General features: G+C 42.5%; 1 protein-coding gene across 4 annotated transcripts in view; it reads left to right on the top strand.

Annotated features, from left to right (window-relative positions):
- The window catches only part of UBR4 (ubiquitin protein ligase E3 component n-recognin 4), a 145206-nt gene that overhangs the window by 29076 nt on the left and 90259 nt on the right, over positions 1-25871 (top strand). For all 4 annotated transcript variants that reach the window (XM_063631682.1, XM_055262263.2, XM_063631681.1 and 1 more), the window contains exons 16-38: positions 644-803; positions 923-1008; positions 5608-5777; positions 7086-7368; positions 8100-8235; positions 9793-9872; positions 10378-10506; positions 11204-11386; positions 11523-11648; positions 11736-11965; positions 13931-14052; positions 15268-15365; positions 16609-16766; positions 17562-17771; positions 19023-19124; positions 19429-19529; positions 19782-19980; positions 20338-20526; positions 20955-21018; positions 24002-24193; positions 24715-24785; positions 24876-25023; positions 25465-25695. In XM_063631682.1, coding sequence (XP_063487752.1) covers positions 644-803; positions 923-1008; positions 5608-5777; positions 7086-7368; positions 8100-8235; positions 9793-9872; positions 10378-10506; positions 11204-11386; positions 11523-11648; positions 11736-11965; positions 13931-14052; positions 15268-15365; positions 16609-16766; positions 17562-17771; positions 19023-19124; positions 19429-19529; positions 19782-19980; positions 20338-20526; positions 20955-21018; positions 24002-24193; positions 24715-24785; positions 24876-25023; positions 25465-25695 — 3468 coding nt within the window. The remainder of the gene's footprint in view (positions 1-643; positions 804-922; positions 1009-5607; positions 5778-7085; positions 7369-8099; positions 8236-9792; positions 9873-10377; positions 10507-11203; positions 11387-11522; positions 11649-11735; positions 11966-13930; positions 14053-15267; positions 15366-16608; positions 16767-17561; positions 17772-19022; positions 19125-19428; positions 19530-19781; positions 19981-20337; positions 20527-20954; positions 21019-24001; positions 24194-24714; positions 24786-24875; positions 25024-25464; positions 25696-25871) is intronic.

The raw sequence follows: 25871 nt of genomic DNA, 5'->3' as shown, positions 1-25871 counted from the left end.
TCTAAAGGTGTTGTGACATCTTAAAGAGAGACTATTTGTAAAGTGCTTAGCATAGGTCTGATATATCATAAGTGCTTGCTATGGTTGAACTGTTGGTTCGACTAGTATTGATTATCCAGTAAGTGTCAGTCCCCGTTCTGATGATGAGAGTGAGTCAGATACAGTTCTTGCCTTCATATATATAGCTTACAGTCAAGGATGTGGACAAAAAACATTTATACAATAATTCAATTTAATTTTAGTAGAGAAGTTAAGAGCTAGGAATTCTATATATGTGTAATAATCATTAATATAGGCTTCAGGATTGAATATATCAGTAATGAATTGGAGCCAGACAAAGGACCTTAGGAGAACAAAAGAAATGGGTCAGTCTATTTAGAAATCCTGTTTTCATACACTGTTTTGTAACATCTGTTATATTAAACTGGAATGCCATTTTGTGTAAGTAGAATTACATGAGAAAGAGAGACTCTTATAATGAAACTCAGGCCCACTGTAAGTGATTTAAAATCTGATTCTTTCATTCATTGTGTTCATTGCATGAGACCTATGAGCAATATTTTATTTTCTATTTGTAATCAGAGTTTATAGGAGCACTGGGCTTATGACCCTGATAAGAGCTTTTTTTGTGTGTTCCTTTCAGTTCTTAGGTCTGGCTTCCAACATTTTGAACTTCATCACCTCTTCCATGTTGAACTCTCGGAACAATTTTATCCGAAACTATCTGAGTGTATCTCTTTCAGAACACCATATGGCCACCCTAGCCAGTATCATCAAGGAGGTGGACAAAGATGGACTCAAGGGTCAGTAGACAAGATATGTGCCTGGTGGATTTTTTTTCTCATGGAGTTTGGCTGTTGGCAGGGAGGTGTGGTGCATGCAATAGCTGCTTAAATAATTGACTTTTCTACTTGTCTTCAAGGTTCATCAGATGAAGAGTTTGCTGCAGCTCTCTATCATTTCAACCACTCACTGGTAACCTCTGACCTTCAGTCACCTAACCTGCAGGTTTGTGTGTGCTGTGGCCATCTAGGCAAGAGCTCATGACACCAGCTTCCATAGGCTGCAGCTCCAATTGTTTGTTTGTTTTTTTGAGATGGAGTCTTGCTCTGTTACCCAGGCTGGAGTGCAGTGAGACGATCTTGGCTCACTGCAACCTCCACCTCCCAGGTTCAAGCGATTCTCCTGCCTCAGCCTCCTGAGTAGCTGGGATTACAGGTGCGTGTCACCATGGCTGGCTAATTTTTGTATTTTTAGTAGAGACAGGGTTTCACCATGTTGGCCAGGCTGGTCTCGAACTCCTGACCTCAAGTGATCTGCCCGCCTTGGCCTCCCAAAGTGCTGGGATTACAGGCGTGAGCCACTGCTCCCGGCCTGTAGCTCCAATTGTTGAGGAACAGTTTGTCATTAAATCCTCTCCCTGGAAAGAGCATTGAGAGGTGATTCTAGTATGTCCCTGTGCCTTATATTTAGGGTCATTTCCAGAAAAAAAAATACGTCCTTTATCTTAAGTCAGTAAGCTTAAAGAAAAGGAAAACCCACAAAAACAAACAGAAACTCCTGATGATTATGCTAGCAGAAAAGTGGACAAATACACAAGCAGGCAGTTTATATGAAAAGAAATATAAGTGGTCAATAAACATAGGAAAAGTATTCAACATCTTTAGTAATTGAAGAAAGACAAATTAAAATGTGTATTTTAAAATAATCAAATTATAGGAGATAGATGCTCTCATATACACTTGTACTTGCAAACCCACCACCAAAACAAAATCTAGGACATTGACTGTGAACTTCCAATCTTATGGTTCTCTCTCCCCATGAAATAGCTGATGTCTTGAATCCTAAATCTCAAGTTCCTCATCTCCTTAGTCATATATGTATATGTATGTGTATGTACGTATATAATCTATATTCCTTAAATTTAAAAAAAGTTTTAATAATTGCTTGTAGTTTTATAGCAAATGACATCATGCTCTATGTAATGTTTTCAAGCTCTCTTTTCATGTAGTATGATATAGTACTGTATTGCCAAGATTCATCTATATTGTTATATATTTCTATAGTTATTGTTTGGACTACTGTATGATATTCCATTATGTTTGTGACTCAAAACCACAATGAGATACCACTTCACTTACACCCATTAGGGTGGCTATTATTAAATGGAAAGTAAGTGTTGGTGAGGATGTGGAGAAAGTGGAATTCTTGATGCATTGCTGGTGGGAACGTAAAATGATACAGTAGCTGTGGAAAATAGTATGTCAATTCTGCAAAAAATTACATATAGAATTACTATATGGTGGCACGTGCCTGTAGTCTCAGCTACTCAGGAGGCGAGGCGAGAGGATCACTTGAGCTCAGGAGTTTGAGGCTGTAGTATGCTGTGATTGCACCTGCAAATAGCCACTGTACTTTAGCCTGGGCAACATAGCAAGATCCCCATCTGCCAAAAAAAAATAGAATTACTATATGATCCAGCAATTCTACTTATATACCCCAGAAGAAATGAAAGCAGGGGCTTGAACAGGTGTTTATCCACGCATGTTCATAGCAGTATTATTCCCAGTAGCCAGAAGACGGAAGCAACCCGGGTGTCCATTGACATTTGAATGGATAAACAAAACATCCATCCATACAATGAATGTTATACAGCCTTCAGAAGGAAGGAAAGTGTGACACATGCTACAAGATGGATGAACCATAAAGACATGATGCTAAATTAGTCAGTCACAGAAACACAAATACAACCCTGTATGGTTCCACTTCTGAGGTACTTAGGTAGTCAGATTCATAGAGACAGAAAGTAGAATGGTGGTTGCGTGGGGCAGGGAGGTGGGAAAGTGGGGACTTGGTGTTTAGTGGGTACAGTGTTTCAGTTTGGAGAGACGAAAAAGTTCTGGACGTGGATGGTAGTAAGGGTTGCAAAATAATGTGTATGTGCTTAATGCCACAGAACTGTTCATGTAAAAATGGTTGAAATGGTAAATTTTATGTTATGATACTTCACCACACAAGAAAAGTAAAGCAAAAATAGTGCTTGGTACCTAGTACTAGTACCTGCTAAATGTTAGCTCTCTTTATACTTGTATTATTGTTTAATATTATTATTGCAGTCTCTTGGTTCATTTGTTCAATACATATTCATTGAGCACCTACTATGTGCCAGGTACTATTATAGACACTGAAGAAATAAAGATAACTTGAGTTAGTGTGGGATCATGAAAAAGGAGGGAGATACGGCATAGGACATTTTGCAGAGATCATGGGCCATTATTTGAATGGGGCGAAGAGCATGGAAAGGAAGGAGTCTTGGATATTGCCTGAGTTTGAAATTCAAATGAAACTAGAAGGATGCTATTGTCATTAATAGAGACAGGAAAGTCAGGAAGGAGAGTTGGTTTTGGGGGTAAGAGAGATTGGGTTTTGTTTTATTTGTTTTTTTTTAGAGGTGGGGATGTTACTATATCTTCCAGGCTGGTCTTGAACTCTGGGCTCAAGCAGTACTCTTGCCCTCAGCCTTTTGGGACTATGTGTGTGTGCCATCATGCCCGGCTGGTCCCTTCCTTCCTTCCTTCCTTCCTTCCTTCCTTCCTTCCTTCTTTCCTTCCTTCCTTCCTTCCGTCTCGCTATGTTGCCCAGCTGCTCGAACTCCTGGCCCAAGTGATCTTCCCACCTCAGTCTCCCGTATAGCTGGAACTGTAAGTGTGAGCCTCTGTGCTCGGTCTAAGGTTTCAGTTTCACTATGATGAAGTTTTGGGGTGCCAGTGTCTAGAAAATAGTTGGGAATGTGAGTCTGAAATTCAGGAATTAAATTGGGGCAATTTTTGAAGTAATGAGAAACAGTAAGACCAGCAAGATAGCTGAAGGCTGAGGCTGAACCCTCAGAAATGCCAGTATGAAAGAAGAGTGGAGGAAGGGAGGACTCAGCCAGAGTTCTGCTGCTAGATGGACTGTGGTGCAGTTTGACTTCTTAGAGAGTCAGTTACCTTACTTAGAGCTGAGAAGGAAGGATTAGGGTGGAAGGGAAAGACCAGGTTCCTATGGAATGTTAACTCATTTTTGTGGCTCTGAGGACTGAAAAACTGACACCAAGATGAAAAATAAGCTAAAAAAAATAGCATTAAAAAACAGCATTATAAGGAATATATGTTACTTATCTATATATATGGCTAGGTACACCCCTCGATTTGAACATTTAGATTTTTTTCCTGATTTTTCCATTATTAGAATTGTGCTACAGTTAGTATTTTTCATGTAGCTCAGGTAGGTTTTTTTTTTTGTTTGTTTCATTTAACTTAGGAATTAAGAAGTTGTCTATGACTTTGTTGAGCATGGTGGTTAAGAATGTGGTTTTAGAGGCCGGGCGCCATGGCACTTTGGGAGGCGGGTAGATCACTTGAGGCCAGAGGTTCGAGACCAGCCTGGCCAACATTGTGAAACCCCATCTCTACTAAAAATAAAAAAAATTAGCCAGGCGTGGTGGCACATGCCTGTAATCCTAGCTACTCGGGAGGCTGAGGCACAAGAATTGCTTGAATCCTGGAGGTGGAGGTTGCAGTGAGCTGAGATTGCGCAACTGCACTCCGGTCTGGGTGATGGAGTGAGACTCTATCTCCAAAAAAAAAAAAAAAAAAGAACATGGTTTTAGAGATAAACCTCGCTTTACCACTTAGAGACCTTCACCTTCCCTCATCAGTGACATGGAGCAGATAATACTTCCTGTCTCTGCCTGACACATCTGGTGTGACAAAAAAGTATGCTCTGCGCTTAGCTCAACCTATGGTAACTGCCTAGTCCATGGAAACTGCTCTTGAGGCCAGCGACATTTTGTGAAACATTCATTTCCAAGGAAGGGTCCTTGAGGATGTAGTATAAAAATACAATTTAATTTGGCAGACTTAGAAATTTATCCTACATCCCACAGTAACCATGCTTTGTGTCTTCTGAAGCCAAGTGAGAAAGCAGGCATTTGTCTGGTTTTCCATTGGCATCCTGCTCAGTGTGTGTGTGTGTGTTTGAGAAGATAATTTGCAGCTTAGTTAACTGAGCTGAAAATGAAGCTCATTTGAAAGACATGCTCCACCTGGAGGTGAAGAACAGCCTTGTTGAGTTCTGGGTGCCTTGAGATCTCATAGGCAGAATTTCTCTGCCAATACTGTGGATCTCTAAGGTGGTGGATCTTCCCCTTTTGGGTGTTATTTGTATTATGTAACTGATTATTAAAGAAAAACTATTAGCTATTACAGTTGTTCAAGAAGTTTGCTTTCAAAGGCAACAACTTTTCACGTTTTGTCCATTTACAAAATTATCCCGATTCTGGTATCTCAATGCTTTTCTCCTTTTTCAGGAGCCCATATCTGACACTCATTAACTATAAATGTTAATGAGGTTAGATCAGTCAGTTTTCACTTATGTTTTTCTCATTTGTTGACCTAAATGATCTTTATCCAAACTATTCCAAAATCTGAATTTCTAGGTCCTTCTTTCTTTAAAATATTCTGTTCAATATTAAAATAAACAAACAAATGTTTGAGAACATGAGTAACCTTTTGACTTTATCCCATATCTGTTTCCTAATGTTCTGTTCCATGTCTTTCTTGTCAGAACACACTGTTGCAGCAGCTAGGAGTGGCTCCTTTTTCTGAGGGCCCTTGGCCCTTGTACATTCACCCTCAAAGCCTCTCTGTGCTTTCACGCCTCCTGCTCATCTGGCAACATAAAGCCAGTGCTCAAGGTGACCCTGACGTCCCAGAATGCCTTAAAGTTTGGGACAGGTAAGATGCCTCTAAGGGAAGGCCTATAGAGAAGGTTATTTCCTTTTTTATTTGTTTGACTTCTTTGTAGTTAATCTGTGGCTTTGAGACATTGCTGTAATGGTAATGTTTAGAGTGGGGAGGGTAGAAGAGGGATAGAGTTGGAGATGTGCTGTTAAAAAAAACAAGTATGTCAACTTTGGTCTGGAAATAAAGTCTCCCTGTAGCACATGGGGGATTTGGTTGTAATTATTAGATGGAACCACAGTCTTGAACAGAACCAATTTTATCCTGACCTGTTTATTTGAAAGACAAGCAGGGAAGCCAGCTCTGTCCTTGGTTATTTTGCTTTCAACATGAAACCACTTAGGGGCACTTGCGGACTTTTTTGGACAAATTTTAAAGAATTTTTTTCCTTGGGGGAAGCTCGGATTAATCATCTAAATCCGCTTTAGACGGACCTGTATTTGCCATTTTTGTTTACATGGTTAGAAGTCTTCAAAGCAGTTTGTTTTCCTAAAAGGCTTTGCTTTCTGTTCCCCATTCTAGGATCAAATAGCTCTAATGCTGGATTTGAGAAATCATAAACCTCCTTGAGTGCCAAAGACCCACTATATTTTTCCTGGTGGAATCTTGCAAAAAGGCTGAGAGGGTCGACGGGTGCAATGAGGGAAACCCTTGTTAAACACACAAATCTCTTCCTAATATTAAAACACACATCTCTTTCCAAATAGCCGAAGGCTATTGGAAACAGTTGGCTACATTCATTCCTTTTTTGCATAAAAGCTCTTCTGACAAATTCTCTGAATGGTATAATTTCTTTTTTATTGCTTTATAGTCTATTGAGTTATTTTTGACTATTATGCAGTGATTTTTAACCTGTAGTATAAACTTTCAAAACTAGCATTAAATGATAGAATCAAAGTATGGGGAAAAGTAATTGAATTGGTTCACCTGTCCAAGTTTATTAATCAGAAAGGAACAATAGCAACATTTTTGTGGGGGAGCTTGTAGTACTTTTCATGGTCACAAATGACAGGGTGGGCATTAACACGCCTGTGTTAAGGCTTGCCTCAAGTGATCCTCCCCTCGACCTCCCAAAGTGTTAGGATTATAGACTGAGCCACTGTGCCCGGCTGGCCAAGTCTGACTTTTTTTAGCCAAAATAAAGTTTCTGTCTTCTCTTTACCATGTAGCCTTTTTTTCCTTCCTTAATTTGTTTTCTTACTGCCTGGGTTTAGGAAATGTAACTCTTCTAGTGCTTGACATTATAACTCCTGGGGAATGCTCTTTTTCCCACCAGATATAGTGATCTTTTCTCTCTGGTAGGTTTTTGTCTACAATGAAGCAGAATGCCCTGCAAGGCGTGGTGCCCAATGAGACAGAAGATCTGAATGTAGAACACCTGCAGCTGCTCCTCCTCATTTTCCACAATTTCACCGAGACAGGCCGGCGGGCCATATTGACACTTTTTGTCCAGATCATCCAGGAGTTGAGCGTCAACATGGATGCTCAGATGCGCTCCGTGCCGCTCATCTTGGCTCGCCTCCTTCTCATCTTTGATTATCTGCTTCATCAGTACTCCAAAGCCCCTGTGTATCTATTTGAGCAGGTACAGACCAACACGTTCTTTTTTGCTTCACCGTTACTGAGAACTTTATTCTTCTCAATGGTTACCATGATCCGCAGCCCAAATGACCTGCTCACTTTAGGTTTTAGGTGTTGGTAGGTTGATGGGTAGGATTAGGAGAACCACTGAGACTTGTACTGATGTTTAGCCAGAAGTGATACATGTAGATTACTTGATTTGATGCATTTTTTGAAAGTGGAATGTAGGCTGGGTTCAAAGGCATTCTCCCATGAATTGCCCTGCTCTACCTGTGTCTGATGCAGTGCCCTGAGCATCGGCCCTCGATGAGTATTTGTTAGTGGTTGAATGACAGTCAAGTAGTAAATTTTATGGATTGGTAAATTCCTTTGTTGTAAGGATCCAAAATGAGGATAGGAGAATCCGTTCAGACTTAACTGTGTTCAGCATTTCTTAAAATGTTTCATTGAGCACTATTCCGTTTATGTTCCACCAAAAATTGCATTCCAAAAGTAGTCACAGAAAAATCTTTAAATTTTTATTTTGGTTTGTGAGTTTCCCAGGCTTTGGTATACCAAGCTATTATCATACCTGAGTGAAAAGCTGAATTGTGCCCAATAAAACAGAATATTTGAATGTAGAACACCCACATTCAGATTACCAAGATTCAGTGTACCGAGCTATTATCATGCCTAAGTGAAAAGCTGAATGGTGACTGTGTATCTTTCTTAATTTCAGTATTTGTGTTTTAAAAGGTACAGCATAACCTGCTAAGTCCTCCCTTTGGGTGGGCAAGTGGATCCCAGGACAGCAACAGCCGCCGGGCAACTACTCCTCTCTATCATGGATTCAAAGAAGTAGAAGAAAACTGGTCTAAGCATTTCTCATCAGGTCAGAAAGAAGATTGTCAATAAGAAACTGACTTACTGATTCTCATTGGTGGGGTTGAATTTGAAGCTTGGAGACTCTTGGAGGATCTTTGGTCATTTGCTTTAGTGTAATCCCTATGGGTGGCAAATCACCTATGGATTAAAACATTTCAGAAACGGACTCCCACATAGCCTACTTTTATATTTTTTAAAAAATTGAAGCCAGGCACTGTGGCTCATGCCTGTAATCCCAGCACTTTGGGAGGCAGAGGCAGGCAGATCATTTGAGGTCAGGAGTTTGAGACCAGCCTGGCCAACCTGGTGAAACCCCATCTCTACTGAAAAAATACAAACAACGTTTAGCCAGGCTTGGTGGTGCCTGCCTGTAATCCCAGCTACTCTGGTGGCTGAGGCAGGAGAATCACTTGCACCAGGAAGCAGAGGTTGCAGTGAGCTGAAATTGCACCACTGCACTCCAGCCTGGGCAGCAGAACAAGACTCTATTTCAAGGAAAAAAAAAAATTGAGGCCGAGCATGGTGGCTCATGCCTGTAATCCCAGCACTTTGGGAGGGCAAAGTGGGAAGATCGCTTGAACCCAGGAATTTGAGATCAGCCTGAGTAGATCCCGTCTACCAAAAATTATTTTAATAAGTAGCTGGGCATGGGGGCATGTGCCTGTGGTCCCAGCTACTTGAGAGGGTAAGGTGGGAGGATCGTTTGAGCTTGGGAGGTTGAGGTTGCAGTGAGCTATGATCACGCCACTGTACTCCAGCCTGGATGACAGAGTGAGACCCCTGTGTCAAAAGAAATAAAAACTAAAAAATAAATTGAGACACAAGAAATCAGAATCCTCATGTCTGGCCATAGGGTACAGTATATGGATTCTTGCCACTCTGTGTGATTAATTTTCCTTATTTTCCCTTAGAGTTGTGGTTCTAATGTACAGCTAAATTTCCTTTTGGGTCTTGGTGATATGCTGGTCTGAAACTAACGTGAACATGAGATTATCTCTAGTGTTTTTCTCATATAGCAATTGTCTGTTCTTTGGATGAGGTGTTTCTTGTGTTCATTTTTAATGTGTGTTTGTGCTTACCCTGAGGATTATTAGATGTTAAGTGTGTTTTGTGGAAACTTTTGTGAAGCCTTAGTGTGAGTTTACTGTTATCTCTTACTATTTGATGTTAGGGAAACAGCATGTAAGTTTAATGTGTGCAGACTAATGATATAATTTGTTGATTGATTTGATTCTAGGGCACCCTACTTAACTCTTAGAGCAATGGTTCTCAATAGGCGATTTTGCCCTCTCCCCTCCAGGACATTTGGCAATGTCTAGAGATATTTTTGGTTGTCACAACTGGGGGTGCTACTGGCATTCAGTGGGTAGAAGCCAGGGCTGCTGTTAAATCACCTAGAGTGCACAAGATGGCCTCCCACAGCAAACACTTATCTGGCTCCAGATGTCAATATTGTTAAGGTTGGGAAACCTTGTTATAAGTATTTTCTGAGTTTTTACATTGCATACTAGTTAGATAGAGTTAAGAATGAAACTGTTCTTTTAATTAGCACATTACTTTTCAGATGCTGTCCCACAACCCAGATTCTACTGTGTCCTATCCCCAGAAGCCTCAGAGGACGATTTGAACCGACTTGATTCTGTGGTACTAGGAATTTTAAAACTGCATTTTATATGTGGGTCAGATGGTTTCCACCAGAATCAGCCTACTGGGGGGAAAGGGAATGACTGACTTTTTATAGTCAGGAAATGTAGTCTGTGTTATGATTTGAGCTTATTCTAATAGGAAAATGTTACTTGGATATTTATTTGTTGGGTGCACTTTTGCTGTGGGGTTCATCCTTTCTGGATTGGCACCTCTGACACTTGATTTTTGAAGACAATCTTTGTTAGCATTTTTCACGTGCAAGTATTTTAATGGACAAAAATAATTGCCTTACGCCCTTATTCTAAAGCCAGCAGTTTGTGCTCACAATAGCTTGCAAACAGTGTGAGTAACGTCCTAGAATGGGAATCTGCCCCAAGGAGAAATTAATGAGTATGATTTGATGGGATATTTTGTCAATCATGAGGATAAGTGATAGTGCATAGGCAGTAGGAAAAAATACTTTAAAAATAAGGAAATAATTGTCTTTCTTTCTTGATGTCAGGCATGTGATGTCCTTTTCTCCAAGCTTGTCAAGTATGATGAGCTTTATGCTGCACTGACAGCCCTGCTTGCAGCTGGGTCCCAGCTTGATACAGTTAGGAGAAAGGAAAACAAGAATGTAACAGCCTTGGTAAGACCATGGAACCCTGAGAAGTCTTTGGGTTGTGTTTGATCATTGATCATTTCTATCAGAAATTTCCTTCTGAATTGTAATCAGTTTATTGAATATTGATTTGCAAAACTGACTGATACTTGAGTATTTCTAGGTAGTTTGGGTAGCTATGTTCACCTTAAAGATAATGTAATCAGCTGTTGCATTTTTTTGGTTACCATTGAGAGAATTGTAATTTAAGAGTTAGTGGTCCCCCCCAAGTGCTATATCTCCTGTGAATACTGGTTGATGTGTGATATTGAAAGCCTCATGCTTGAGATTTTTCTGTGGCTCTGTTAATGTGTCTCTATACTTCTAGAAGCAATTCCAGGCCACGAAAACGGACATCTGATTGCAGGTCTGCTAAGCAGAATGTCCTGCCCTCTTTTGGTTAATTGGTAAATTATTAGGGAGCCAAAGTTGTCTTGGAATAGCCTTTTTGGTCTGTGAAATGTGCAGAATATGGAACAAATTATTTGTATGTGTGTTCTGCCATTTTCTGCTAGGTGCACTCTCTAGAAAGATCTGGCGAATGGACTTGGGGGCCAAATCTCAATTTAAAATCAGGACTCTACACAGTTCTGCTTTAAAAGTTGTATTTGGAGTAGTTCGTACTATGAGGGAGATCTTGAGGCAATACCAAGTGCTACCTCTATGCTCCTTTTCCTTTCTCCAGGAGGCCTGTGCGCTTCAATATTACTTCTTGATACTGTGGAGGATCCTAGGAATTTTACCACCATCAAAGACTTACATTAACCAGCTATCCATGAACTCACCTGAGATGAGCGAATGTGACATCTTGCACACTCTGCGATGGTCTTCTCGGCTCCGGATCAGCTCCTATGTCAACTGGATAAAGGTAACACAGAACTTGCTGCTAAGACTATTCAGAGCCAAAGTGCTTTGTGCTTACTGGAGCTTTTAAATTTGAAGATGATGAAAGCTTTGGACTCTGCCTATAGTGATCTAAACACTTTTTCTTGCTGTCCAAATAGGATCACCTTATCAAACAGGGAATGAAGGCTGAGCATGCTAGCTCGCTTCTAGAACTGGCATCTACCACTAAGTGTAGCTCAGTGAAATATGATGTTGAAATAGTAGAGGAATACTTCGCTCGACAGGTATGTAGTATTGGAACCTAAATGATAGAACTTGGTTTCTACCATAGCCCATTGCCACAACTAATTATATTTTGCATATTTTTAAAGATCTCATCCTTCTGTAGTATCGACTGTACCACCATCTTGCAGCTGCATGAAATTCCCAGTCTGCAGTCCATCTACACCCTTGATGCCGCCATCTCAAAGGTCCAGGTCTCTTTGGATGAGCATTTTTCTAAGATGGCTGCTGAGACTGATCCTCATAAGTCGTCTGAGATTACCAAGAACCTACTTCCAGCCACGCTACAACTCATTGACACCTATGCATCGTTCACCAGGTGTGGTAAACTGCCTGCCCAGAGATGCACATGCACTCTTCACTCTGTGCAGATCCCCCATTGACTCAGAATTTGACATTTTTCCCTTTCGTCAGCTTAGGGGTTTTTTCCCCATGGTATAATGCTTTCTTCTCTAGTATGAAGGGGTGCTTGATGAGGGAATTTTCAAATAGTGCAGGAGGAGTCAGGAGGAAGTTTAATGTCTATAATTCTTTAAATATTTTGTACGATTTTACTTGTAGGATACAGAGAAAGGTAATTTTTCTAAACACTGTCATTTCTGTTATTAACTGAGTTAAAGCTCCTTAAATGCTCTTTATTTATTATTATTAAAAAAATTTTTTTTCTGAGATGATGTCTCGCTCTGTCGCCCAGGCTGGAGTGCAATGGTGCGATCTTGGCTCACTGCAACCTCCACCTCCCGGGTTCAAGTGATTCTCCTGCCTCAGCCTCCTGAGTAGCTGGGATTACAGGCATGCACCACCATGCCTGGCTAATTTTTGTATTTTTAGTAGAGACGGGGTTTCGCCATGTTGGCTAGGCTGGTCTTGAATTCCTCACGTCAGGTGATCTACCCACCTCAGCCTCCCAAAGTGCTGGGATTACAGGCATGAGCCACTGTGCCACTGTGTCTGGCCCTTAAATGCTCTTTACATGTCATGATATGTAGTTGGAGAAAAAAAAAAATCTCTAAATGAGTTAGAAATTATTTGAAATTCAACTCTTTCTATTACAAACCTGCAAATTGCATGCCCTGTAGACTTTGGTCTGTATGATGTTTAAATATTTTAAAGTTAATGTCAGTATATAAAATTGGGAGATTATTCACAAGTTTAGATTTCTGGCTTTTCTTAAATCGGAAGAACTGGCAAAACTGGGCCTGACTTCCCAAACAACAGTAACAGACTGGAGCTAAGAATTAGTTCCCTTTGCAGCAGTTTTCACCGGGCTCTCTTAAGCTTATTTACTTTATCTGGGACCCTGTAGGATCTCAGTGTTCACTCCTGTTCTATGGGGCTTTTTGGTTTTGAGATGGAATCTCACTCTGTTGTCCAGGCCGGAGTGCAGTGGCGCGATCTTGGCTCACTGTAACCTCCACCTCCTGGGTTCAAGTGATTCTCCTCAGTTTCCCGAGTAGCAGGGATGACAGGTGCATACCACCATGCCTGGCTAATTTTTGTATTTTTGTATTTTCAGTAGAAATGGCGTTTCTCCATGTTGGCCAGGCTGGTCTTGAACTCCTGACCTCAGGTGATCCACCTGCCTCAGCCTCCCGAAGTGCTGGGATTACAGGTGTGAGCCACCGTGCCCAGCTCTGTGGGCTTTATGCTGCTTTAAAGGGACCTACATCTTTGTCAGACTTAACTAACCTTGTCTCTTAGTGAGACTGCCTTGCAGAAGATAGAGGGCTGTTGTTTGAGGCAAATTTTTTGAACAAGTATGTATGGCTGCTACGTGCCAGGTACTTTTCTAGGTGCTAGGGTTATGGCAGTAGCCAAAGCAGACCAAGTCATTGCCCTCTGGGAATTTACAGACTCTAATCTGGCCTAATAGGCCAGTGCTTTCCACACTGAGCTGTTAACATTCCTGGTCAAGTAAGTTTGCAAAATGTTGGATAAACAGTTTTTTTGTTTTGTTTTGTTTTAAAAAATATAGTATTCAGAGCCTTTACTGTATACATTGTCAATCTTCTGAGGTGGGGAAGGAGGATAGATATAGTATTCACTGTTTCTCAGGCTTATTTGTCAGACAGTAATGTTTTGGGAGCATTTCAGAGGAGGGGACATTCTTTAGGAAATGATTACCCATTGGAATTCTTAGAGACCAGGAAGGGGCAGGCACTGTCAACTATATTAAATAGATAGGAAACTGAGATATAGGATTTTCAGCCAGTCTAGGGCCAGTTTTTCCTAACTGGTGGGATTAGATTCCTATGGCTTCAGTTTCCCCCTATTTTTTCCCCAGAGCCTATTTGCTGCAAAACTTTAATGAAGAGGGAACAACTGAGAAACCTTCCAAGGAGAAACTGCAAGGCTTTGCTGCTGTTTTGGCTATTGGCTCTAGTAGGTGCAAGGCAAATACTCTGGGTAAGAGAACAAATGTGTTTTTGTGTAATATTATTACAACAGCTAATACTGCTAGTACTACTGCTTCTCTCCCTTGGTGCCTACTGGCGTTTACTATTTATTGGAGCCTTTTTGTGTATCAAGCATTTAGGTAGGTTTATCTGTTTTGATCTTCACAATAACCCTATGAAGTGTTACTTTGATCCCCTTTTTACTCATTAGAAATTAGGCCTAGAGAAGTTATTCGTCCACAATCCTGCATCTTGCAAGAGATAGAGCTGGGATCCAAACCAGGATCTGTTGGTTCCAAAGCATAAGGCTATTTTGTCTTTAGCACAGATCTTTGCTCCCCTCCCCTTTCCTCCCCTCCCCGCCTCTTCTCTCTTCTCTCGGCAGGGTCTTGTTCTGTCACCCAGGCTGGAGTGCAGTGGTGCTATCGCAGCTCACTGCGGCCTTCACCTCCTGTGTTCAAGCAGTCCCCCTGCCGCAGCCTCCCAAGTAGCTGGGATCCCAGGCACATAATACCATACCCGTATAATTTTTAAATTTTTTTGTAGAGATGAGGTCTTCCTATGTTGCCCAGGCTGGTGTTCTTTTCATTTATAGGGGATAGGAAGATTAGCAAGCTAGTACTTTGTGCCTGGAAAAATCTCTTCGCTGGGTAGAAATTTAGGGTGGAAAATCAAAGGGCTTGATTGGAGTTAAGTACAGTAGTTACCCTTTAAAATTTACAATCGTTTGTATTTTCCTTAATTTCAAGCTTTAAATATTCATTTAACATTCAGATGGTCTCACTTTGTACTGCTTCACTGAATGCTGTTCTTAATGTGTGTTATGATCCCTGCCCTTAAGATTTGTCTTAAAGAGAAAAGAGATCAAGAGAAAAGTGATACCTATTTATTGAAGGGGAGCAGATGTTTAACGGTGATTTCAGTCTGACTTGCAATGACTCACCCTCACTTCGCATCTTATTTTCAGTTGTCTTCTTTACTTGCAAGATTAGAAAGTGAACATGATGGGAAATGAAAACCTTACAATTGAGAATGTTAGCTATTAAGCAATTAACTGGTTCTTGGACATAGTACTGCTATTGAAATATCCATCTAAGCTATCTTACTAATTATTTTGACAGCCTGGGCTGTACTGTTTCTTTCTGCATTTGCGCTTGGCTTTTAAAATGCTCTGTGTCATTCCTTCTTTCTTGTGATGATTCCTTGTCCTTTCTGTCGCCTCCAGGTCCGACACTGGTTCAGAATTTGCCATCGTCAGTGCAGGCTGTGTGTGAGTCCTGGAACAACATCAATACCAATGAATTTCCCAATATTGGATCCTGGGTGAGTCCCTATCTGTTCCAGGGGTGGAAATACTGAGTGCTAGCTATTCTGTCTTTTGTTCTTAAGCCTAAAGGAATTAGGCTTAAACTAGCTACCAAGATATCTTATACTGCAGTAATACTGGCTATGGCTGAATCATTAATCAGTGCATTTAATCACCTAGTTGGCTCTCATATGGCTTTTTGCTTAGAAGTTTGTGTTATCAGAAGACAAACCATTTTATTTATTTGAGCCTCAGTTTCTTCACCAATTGAATGTTGGACTGTGATGATTCAATGTATTGAATGCTAAGTGCCTAGCGTATTACCTGGCACACGAATTCCCAATGCATGTTAATTCTGTTTCCTTTGTAGGTTGTATGTCAGGAACCTGCTCCTTTTGTAACAGTTTTACAGGGTTGCTTTTAGCTTCTCTAGGCTTTTAGATACTGCTGAGTCTTTTTTTTTTTTTGAGACGGAATCTTGCTCTGTCACCCAGGATAGAGTGCAGTGTCGCGATCTCGGCTCACTGCAAGCTCCGCCTCCCGGGTTCACACCATTCTCCTGCCTCAGCCTCCCGAGTAGCTGGGACTACAGGCGCCCACCACCACGCCCAGCTGATTTTTTTGTATTTTTAGTAGAGACGGGGTTTCACTGTGTTAGCTAGGATGGTCTCGATCTCCTGACCTCATGATCTGCCTGTCTGGGCCTCCCAAAGTGCTGGGATTACAGGCATGAGCCACCATGCCCAGCCAATACTACTGAATCTTCTGTCAGTTTACTTGCTCTTTGTATATCCTCTGCTCACACTACCTCTATTAACAGATTATTCGCTCACTGAAGTTCTTTTCAAAAGCTCAATATTATAGTCTTGTTGTCCCTGCTTTGTGATCGTGGCCTCTGTTTACACCGCCCAGAACTTTAATAGAGACCAGATGCATTACAAAATCCAGTTCCTTCTCAGTCATTATAGACAAACAATAGTTTTACTTTAAATATAGTGCATTGTATTACACTCTAATCATTTGAAAGTGGCATTGGATATTCGTTGCATTTAACTGTCAACTTTGTACTAATTAAAATTTAACTGCTTCTTTTTCTGTACCCCACTTCCCTTCCCAGCATGAATAACAGTGTATACTGAGTAGAGGCTATTGTTTACAAATGTCAGTGGGGTCTTAGTTTATGTCAGTTTTTTTTTCCATGTGAGAATTTTTTCCAGGGTAGATGGTCTATCCATTTACATCTGCTTTGCTTCCTTTCAGCGCAATGCCTTTGCCAATGACACCATCCCTTCAGAGAGTTATATTAGTGCAGTGCAGGCCGCACACCTGGGGACTCTCTGTAGCCAAAGTCTGCCCCTGGCTGCTTCCCTGAAGCACACCCTCCTTTCACTGGTCAGGTTGACTGGAGATCTTATTGTGTAAGTACCTACTACATAGCCCCAAGGACTCTATGTCTGTATTCTATTGTGGTTAAAGACGGACAGTGAGAGTTTTATAACTATGTAGTAATGCTTTCTTGTATACTTCTTTAGCAAAAAGAACCTGTTGCTTTAAAGTATAGGCACTTACCTAGAATGATTTTTTAACTTAGATCTGAAAGACAATAGAGTACTTCCTCCTCTGTGTAGTATTTTTCAGAAAAGGCTTGCTGGCTTTAAGACATATTGCAATTTGGAGATGTCTTGGGTTTAAATTTTAAAGTGATAGTGACAGATTATTTGATAATGTTTCTCCAGAATCATAGTGGGATAAATTCCCACCATTGTAAGGACTAGGTCAGGCCAATGGAGGGACTATTGTCTTCTTATACATAGGTAACAGGTAAAGTCTTATATCGTATTGCCCTAAAAGTGATCCAGGTTCCTGGCAGTTATTCTAGAAGGCTTGTCTGGGATGGAATACTTGCTTTGGTTTCAGTTAATTTTCTTCGTTGAATATTATAAAATGCAGCTCATTAATTTGATGTTTTAATAAATGGATTTTTCAAATGAAAATGATTTTTGTTTCTGATATAATAATGAAAAAGAAGAATATGAAATTTTATGATGATACCTGTGTATAAAATAGCTATCATGGGAAGAAGACTGGAATAAAGGCCCTTGCGCAATTCCCCTTCCCCTCTCCCCTGGCAAGTAATTGAATTACCCTGTCCTTGCTTTGCAGCTTTTTGGAGGAGTGTATTCACTAACTTGATTTCATTTTCTTTGCTGAAGTTGGTCGGATGAGATGAACCCACCACAGGTAATTCGGACCCTGCTACCTCTTCTTTTGGAATCAAGCACTGAGAGTGTTGCCGAGATCAGTAGCAACTCCCTGGAACGCATCTTGGGCCCTGCTGAGTCTGATGAGTTCTTGGCTCGTGTTTATGAGAAGCTGATCACTGGTTGTTACAACATTCTGGCCAATCATGCAGATCCTAACAGGTGAGCTTGATGGAGAACAGTCAGGTTTCCTGTGACCTGCTGCTGCTGTCAGTGAAATGTACTAACACTGCTGCCTTTAGGTCATTAATAGCTTATTGTTTTTGTGTGTGTGGTTTTTTTTTTTACTCTGAGACATGATCTCGCTCCGTCGCCCAGGCTAGAGTGCAGTGGGGTCACTGCAACCTCTGCCGCTGGGGCTCAAGCAATCCTCCTACCTCAGCCTCCTGTGTAGCTGGGACTACAGGTGCATGCCACCATGCCCAGCTGGTTTTTTGTTTTTTTTTTTTTTTTTTGGTAGAGATGGAGTTTGCCATGTTGTGTAGGCTGGTCTCGAACTCCTGAGCTCAAGTGATCCCCCCCATCTTGGCCTCCCAAAATGCTGGGATTACAGGCGTGAGCCACCACACGTGGCCAGCTTATTGTTATTTGTGTTTTTCAACAGAAAATTCTGTACTTGTGTGCATTCTGCATTAATGTGGAAATGTGTGAAGAGTTTTTTGGAGTCGTTTTTTTGTGATTAATTCTTAGGACTAGACGTTAAGAAAATGGAAGACTTAGATGTTTAGATTTGGAGACTTAAAATTGTTTTTAATGACTATCAAGTGCTGCACTAGCTCTGATGAGATGTACAGAGGAGCTCACTGAAATTGATTTCTAATATTTTGTTGACTGTGCTGCTGAAATGAGTGTGGAATGGGCAGTCCCACAGCATAGCTGGATGTTGGTAGTTTAGGCCACATTGCTGTAGATGAGCTGTAAAGAACAGTTGTTTCACTTTCACCCCACTGAGAATTGTACAAATGAAGGTGCCACATGTTGGAATTTCCTGTCTCTTTGTTGTTGAGTAGTCCAGGTTTTCATCAAGGATTCCTTTTATTCCCTGTCTCCTCTTTTCTTTTTCTTTTTAACAGATAAATAATTTCAGACACTTTTAGCTGTGTAGAAATGATTTGTCCAAAGTGTCTTTTTCCCTAAATCACTGGCAGATCTGGATTAGGACTGAGCTTTAGATGCCTTTCCTGTTCATCTTCCTAATGAAGAGGATAGAAAAATAAAGTTGAGGGGCTGCTATTAATTCAGAAACATGTATTGAACACCTACTTTGTGCCAGGCTTTATGTCAAGCTTTGCCAGAACAATATTGGACATTGCCCTCAAGGTCAGACAAACTTTGGATTTTACTAAATCACCATGAGGAGGACATTGAAACAGGTCTTAATACTGGTGGTTAAGTTTTCCATTTGATCCTCAGTGGACTGGATGAATCCATCCTGGAGGAATGTCTCCAGTACTTGGAAAAGCAGCTGGAAAGTAGCCAGGCTCGTAAAGCTATGGAGGAGTTTTTCTCTGACAGGTGAGCTGTGTTTTGCTTTATTCAGTGAATATTTTTTGAATGCCTCTTGAAAGCAAGGAGCTATATGTTGATTTAGGTACTTATTATCAGCAATATTTAAGGCCTGGTTAGGTGTCTGCACTTTGGGGAGTTAATTGCTGACTCCTTGGGGTTGTTGGTGAGGGGGTTAATTTCATGAACACCTTGTGTTATTGACTCATAAGTGGCCATTTTCCCCAGAGGAGATGAGATTGTGAAGAAAGGATGCTTTTTATGTGGGGCTTTAATGTGATTCTTTCCATTTTTCTCCCCTCTTGCCTCCCAGTGGAGAACTTGTACAGATCATGATGGCAACAGCCAATGAGAACCTCTCTGCTAAATTCTGTAACCGAGTTTTGAAATTCTTCACCAAACTCTTCCAGCTGAGTGAGTGACAGCTTTTAGTAATCTTCTTATGGGAACTTTGATGTCCGGCTAATACTGTGCATATCTTCTGCCTGAGTTTAACTACAGCATGAAAATGCTAACAAGTGGAGAGAATCCCTCAGAGAAAGTTTGGAAGGAAGTTGAAAACTTGCTTTGAAGCCATTTCCCCTTTTCCTGGCTCAACAAATTTGCCCCTTCTTTCCCTTCCTCTTGCCCTTCTTTACTGACCCTGGCCTCTTGTTCTGCTCCTAGCTGAGAAGAGCCCTAACCCGAGCCTGTTGCATCTCTGTGGCTCCCTGGCACAGCTGGCCTGTGTGGAGCCTGTGCGCCTGCAGGCCTGGCTCACCCGCATGACTACATCACCCCCAAAAGATTCTGATCAGCTGGATGTGATTCAGGAGAACCGGCAGCTGCTGCAGTTACTGACCACATACATTGTTCGGGAAAACAGGTAGAACAACTACATTTCTGTCGTGTTTCCCTAGCAACCCCAGAAATACATTGATATTTGCAGTTATCTTTCCTTCCGGCACCAGTCTTAGCATTTTCAACATTTTCCTATCTACCTCTCTCTAGACTCAAGAATTCTAGTGTAGCTCCTTGATTTTTTTCCCATGGAAAAACTTTTGGAATGACTTGGCCTGTCAGTTACAACCTGAATGAATGTTTTATGCTCTACTAGCCCAAGTCCAAAGCTGGGATTGGTATTGTAGTTATGTATTTAATGTTTAATTTAAAACTTCCTTTATAACACACAGAATGAGATTCCTGTTGATTATTCACCAACTTGCTCTTTCTTTTCTCCTAGCCAAGTTGGGGAAGGCGTGTGTGCTGTTCTTCTGGGCACCCTGACTCCCATGGCAACAGAGATGCTGGCCAACGGTGATGGGACTGGCTTCCCTGAACTTATGGTTGTGATGGCCACTCTGGCCAGTGCAGGTCAAGGTGCTGGTCACCTTCAGCTTCATAATGCTGCTGTGGATTGGCTGAGCAGATGGTAAGACGATGAAGTTGTATCTGTAGGTTACAACATTGATCTTGGAGAAGTGGGTTGCTTTCTTTATAGCTCAAAGTGAGTATAGAAGAAATCTGAATCTCTACCCTTTTATTGGAGTTTGAGAGTTGGGGGGTGGGTAGCAAATAGCTCTGTTGACTTTAGACTTCATCTTCATCATTTTCTTAGTAGAGTTTCCTGTTCATTGTTCCCAAGATAACTCTTGGGGAAAGTATGCCAAGTGTTAATGATAATTCTAAGGCCAGAGCACCCCAAGCTATGTAACTATAGAGTACTTATGGAGTTTTCTAAGAATGCTTCTGCTTCACAGTGTCCTCAGATTAATTCAGAGTTAATGAAGATGCCTCATTTCTTTGGTTTCTTAGATGATTTTGTGTCTCCTCTTTCTCCTCTTTTTTTCTTTGGGACAGCAAGAAATACCTGTCACAGAAGAATGTGGTTGAAAAACTGAATGCCAATGTAATGCATGGAAAGGTAAGAAAAGTGAGGAATGACAATGCGGGGTGAAGGGAAAGGTGATTCTCACCTCTGTGGTCAGGTGGAAGTCTCTTGTTCCTATTGAGTTCTGTGCCTGGCTAGCCTACCAAGGATAAGGCTGATACTCTCAAAGACTGGAAGTGTGTAATTGCTAACTGTGTGCCTTTAGGCATCTTTTGGCTGGCAAGAAGTGATGGGAAGGAAATATACTGGTAAATAAGCAGACAGAATCTTTCTTAAAACATAGAGTTCCTGCCATCCTAAGATATTGGGATGTTATGGGAAACTGTCTCCCTGCTCAGGCTTTGGAACTGTGCCACTCTGAGTCAGTGTTATAAGAGGCCAAATACAGCCTCCTCAGCTCTAGTCCAGATGCTAAGCTTTGTTTAATTTGCCTGAAGGTTCTGGTTACTCTGGTGAGAAAAGGGGTTTGAAACTGACAGAAATCCTGCATTCAGGCATTTTCTCCTCCTGCCCAACCCATGAACTGGCATAGGTGGCTAGGAACAGATAACTAGCCTCTGAGAACCACTATGATACCATTCATTACTCCCTCCTTTTTTGCTGATCTTTATCCTTTCAGCATTGACATGTCAGAGTGCAGAGCAAAGGAACTTAGAAATCTGAGCCTTTGATGCCAATTAATTGGGTTTTCTAGGCAAGCATGAACTATCTGCAATGATTTGCTAGAATTTTTTTCTCTTGATTTCTGAAGCTATTCCTCTCCTGCATTACTTTAAAGCCTGATAATTAAAATGACTTTCACTTAATGGTTAAAAAATGCTAATGTTAGGGGGAAAATGCTAATGGGAGTCTCTTCATACTCTAATCTGATCTTTTCTTGAATGATTTTAATCTGTTTTTACTCTATTCTTCTAATTTCTTTTTTTGTTTTGTTTTATTTTTTATTTTTATTTTTGCACACAAAACAATAAACATTTTCTAAAAGTACATACAAACAAAAAGATGCATATCAAACATATTAGGAAGGTTGCACATGGGAAGACAGGGAATAGAAATGGGGGGTGGGAATTAAAGAAAATAAATGAGAAAGGGACTTTGTATGGATCAATGATAATAACTCAATCCTCTACTTGACAAAGAAGAAGGAGAAGGAAGAGGAAGAAAAAGAAAGTGGGATAAAGGATCAGAAAGGGAGGAAAATAGAAAAAATTAGAGCATGACTCCAGGGTAGACCTGCCCTGTTGTCGCTTGGTTCGCTGGTTGGTTTGACAGTTGCATTTTTCATATGTTTCGCCATGTTGGCCAGGCTGGTCTCGAGCTCCTAGCCTCAAGTGATCAACCCGCCTCAGCCTCCCAGAGTACTGGGACTACAGGCATGAGCCACAACATCCAGCCCCCACATTGCTTCTGGCCTCTGTGGTAGACCTCCCAGACGGGGCAGCTGGGCAGAGGCGCTCCCCACATCCCAGACAGGGCGGCCGGGCAGAGGCGCTCCTCACTTCCCAGACGGGGCGGCCAGGCAGAGGCGCTCCTCACTTCCCAGACGGGGCGGCCGGGCAGAGGCGCTCCTCACTTCCCAGACGGGGCGGCCGGGCAGAGGCGCTCCTCACTTCCCAGACCGGGCGGCCGGGCAGAGGCGCTCCTCACATCCCAGAAGGGGTGGCCGGGCAGAGGCGCTCCTCACTTCCTAGACGGGGTGGCGGCCGGGCAGAGGCGCTCCTCACCTCCCAGACGGGGCGGCCGGGCAGAGGCGCTCCTCACTTCCCAGACAATGCGTGGCCGGGCAGAGGCGCTCCTCACTTCCCAGACGGGGCGGCCGCGCAGAGGCGCTCCTCACTTCCCAGATGGGGCGGCCGGGCAGAGTCGCTCCTCACATCCCAGACAATGGGCGGCCAGGCAGAGACGTTCCTCACTTCCTAGATGGGGTGGCGGCCGGGCAGAGGCGCTCCTCACCTCCCAGACGGGGCGGCGGCCGGGCAGAGGCTGCAATCCCAGCACCCTGAGAGGCCAAGGCAGGCGGCTGGGAGGCGGAGGCTGCAGCGAGCCAAGACCACGCCACCGCACTCCAGCCCGGGCAACACCGAGCACCAAATGAGCGAGCCTCCGTCTGCAGTCCCAGCACCTCGGGAGGCCAAGGCGGGCAGAGCACTGGAGGTCAGGAGCTGGAGACCAGCCTGGCCGACATGGCGAAACCGCGCGTCCAGCCAAAGGAGAAAAACCAGGGAGGGGTGGTGGCGCGCGGCGGCCATCCCAGGCAGCCCGCAGGCCAGGGCAGGAGACACGGGAGGCGGACGCGCGGAGCCTGCAGCGAGCGGAGTTCAGTCCAGCCGGGGCCACAGAGGGAAGGAGGGAAGGAAGGAATTCTTCTAATTTCTTTTTTTTTTTTTTTGAGACGGAGTCTCGCTCTGTCGCCCAGGCTGGAGTGCAGTGGCGCAATCTCGGCTCACTGCAAGCTCCGCCTCCCGGGTTCACGCCATTCTCCTGCCTCAGCCTCTCCGAGTAGCTGGGGCTACAGGCGCCCGCCACCACGCCCGGCTAATTTTTTGTATTTTTAGTAGAGACGGGGTTTCACCGTGGTCTCGATCTCCTGACCTCGTGATCCGCCCGCCTCGGCCTCCCAAAGTGCTGGGATTACAAGCGTGAACCACCGCGCCCGGCCGTAATTTCAATCCTACTTCATCTTACAAGACTTTGTAAAGAGCTGTCTTTGTGCCTAAGGGAGGAAGGAAGGAAGCTAAGCTATTCTAATTTCAATCCTACTTCTATACAAGACTTTGTAAAGAGCTGTCTTTGTGCCTAAGAATGAATGAATACATGTTACTTCAGTACAATTTACTGACCACCTACGTGGGGATGGAGTGGTAAAAGCTGGTTAATAAATAAAAACACACTGTTTTTCTTCTCTGCTTTCATACCATTTCTCTGATCTTGAGCTTTATTTGAAAAAGCTTGAGAAAACATGGTTTACATAATGAAACATGGAGAATCTGAAGTTGTTGTGGGGCTTCTCTTACAGCATGTGATGATCTTGGAGTGCACATGCCATATCATGTCTTACTTGGCTGATGTCACGAATGCCCTGAGCCAGAGTAATGGTCAAGGCCCAAGTCATCTCTCAGTGGATGGGGAAGAGCGGGCCATTGAAGTAGACTCAGACTGGGTGGAGGAGTTGGCAGTGGAAGAGGAAGATTCCCAGGCTGAGGATTCAGTAAGTACTAAGTAACCTCGAAGTTAACCTTTCAAGGTAATGACTAACTGGCATGGTACCAAGCTTTTGGCTCTTTTTTCCAGCCTCCTGTGAGCTTCAAAACTTCCTAGTCCTTGTTGCTGCCAGACCCCAATTTTCTAGGCCTTCAGAGCAAGGCATGGGGATCTAATCTCTTGTGGAAAGGACTTTTTCATAAGCTTTTTCCAGAGTCCCTTGTCCTGCTTTGTCAGTCTTTAATTCCAAATGGAATTTTAGGGATAAGTTCTTTATGGGGGTAGTGGAAGCTCCCCTATAGAGAAAGCATAAGATGTTTTTTCTTAACTACAAACCCCTAAGGTCTCACTCACCTGAAGTAACAACAGATTTTCAGCCAGCTAGCTATTTCCAGTTGTGGTAGATTTCCACTGGTCATTTATGAGTCAACTATTCACCCCCCCATAGAGTGTTGAGGCATATGTGTTTTTGTGGGTGTTTATATGCAGGGATATATTTCGAATTAAAAAGACTTATTATTTTTGAAGGATGAAGATTCTCTTTGCAATAAACTCTGCACTTTTACGATCACACAGAAAGAATTCATGAACCAGCATTGGTAAGAGTAGTTCTTCCTTTAAGGTGAAGATTTGCTGGGCACCAATTGTTGGGACTTCTGAGCTTATTTGCTGGTTCTTGTTCTTTGTAGGTACCACTGTCACACCTGCAAAATGGTGGATGGCGTGGGTGTCTGCACAGTGTGTGCTAAGGTGTGCCACAAGGATCATGAGATTTCCTATGCCAAGTATGGATCCTTCTTCTGTGACTGTGGAGCCAAGGAAGATGGCAGCTGTTTGGTGAGAGGACCCTCCCTGAGCTATAAAGGGTGGCTTGTTAGTGACACGGGATTACTGAAGCCAAACTGGAAAATTCCCATCACTTCCAGGATACCTGAGTCTAGGAATATGTTCCAGCTCACTCATTGATGATCTGCACAGTTGTGGCCTAAGCACTTCATTTAGAATATGAGAACCAGCAGATTCCTTAGAGATCATGTAGTTTGTTTTTCCTAAGACCTCCCCACAATTTCAGATGTTATAATAAGGCCTGATACTGTGAGTGGGTAAAGAAGTTATATATTAGGTGAATACTATGAAGATCAGAATTTAGGCTTTTGGATAACATTGAAAGGCTTAGCCGGTTTCTTTTTTGGGTCAGATTTTCCTCGGAGATCTCAGGCAGTATTTCATCTGTGCTTGAGGCAAGAACTTAGGGACTCTGACGTTTTCTGTCCCTAGGCTCTGGTGAAGAGAACTCCTAGCAGTGGCATGAGCTCTACCATGAAGGAGTCAGCGTTTCAGAGTGAACCCAGGATTTCAGAGAGTCTAGTGCGTCATGCCAGCACCTCCTCGCCAGCTGACAAAGCCAAGGTTACCATCAGTGATGGAAAGGTTGCTGACGAAGAGAAGCCCAAGAAGAGCAGCCTCTGCCGCACAGTAGAGGGCTGCCGGGAGGAATTACAGAACCAGGTGGGGCTGACTGATGCTCCCTAGTAAGCAGACAGAGTTCAGAGCCTGTTGAATTGGTGTGAGAGTAAATAATGCACATGGCTCCCCTTGCAACTCATTTTCTCCTTTACCCATTTTCATAGTGTGAATACAAATACTATGTATTGTCATCACGAGGGAAGGATTTATGACTGAGC

The sequence above is a fragment of the Symphalangus syndactylus genome, chromosome 22 (genome assembly GCF_028878055.3).
Source record: "Symphalangus syndactylus isolate Jambi chromosome 22, NHGRI_mSymSyn1-v2.1_pri, whole genome shotgun sequence".
NCBI classification, from domain to species: Eukaryota; Metazoa; Chordata; class Mammalia; order Primates; family Hylobatidae; genus Symphalangus; species Symphalangus syndactylus.
Note: the sequence above shows the minus strand (reverse complement) of the source record. Positions and strands in the feature narration are given on the sequence as shown.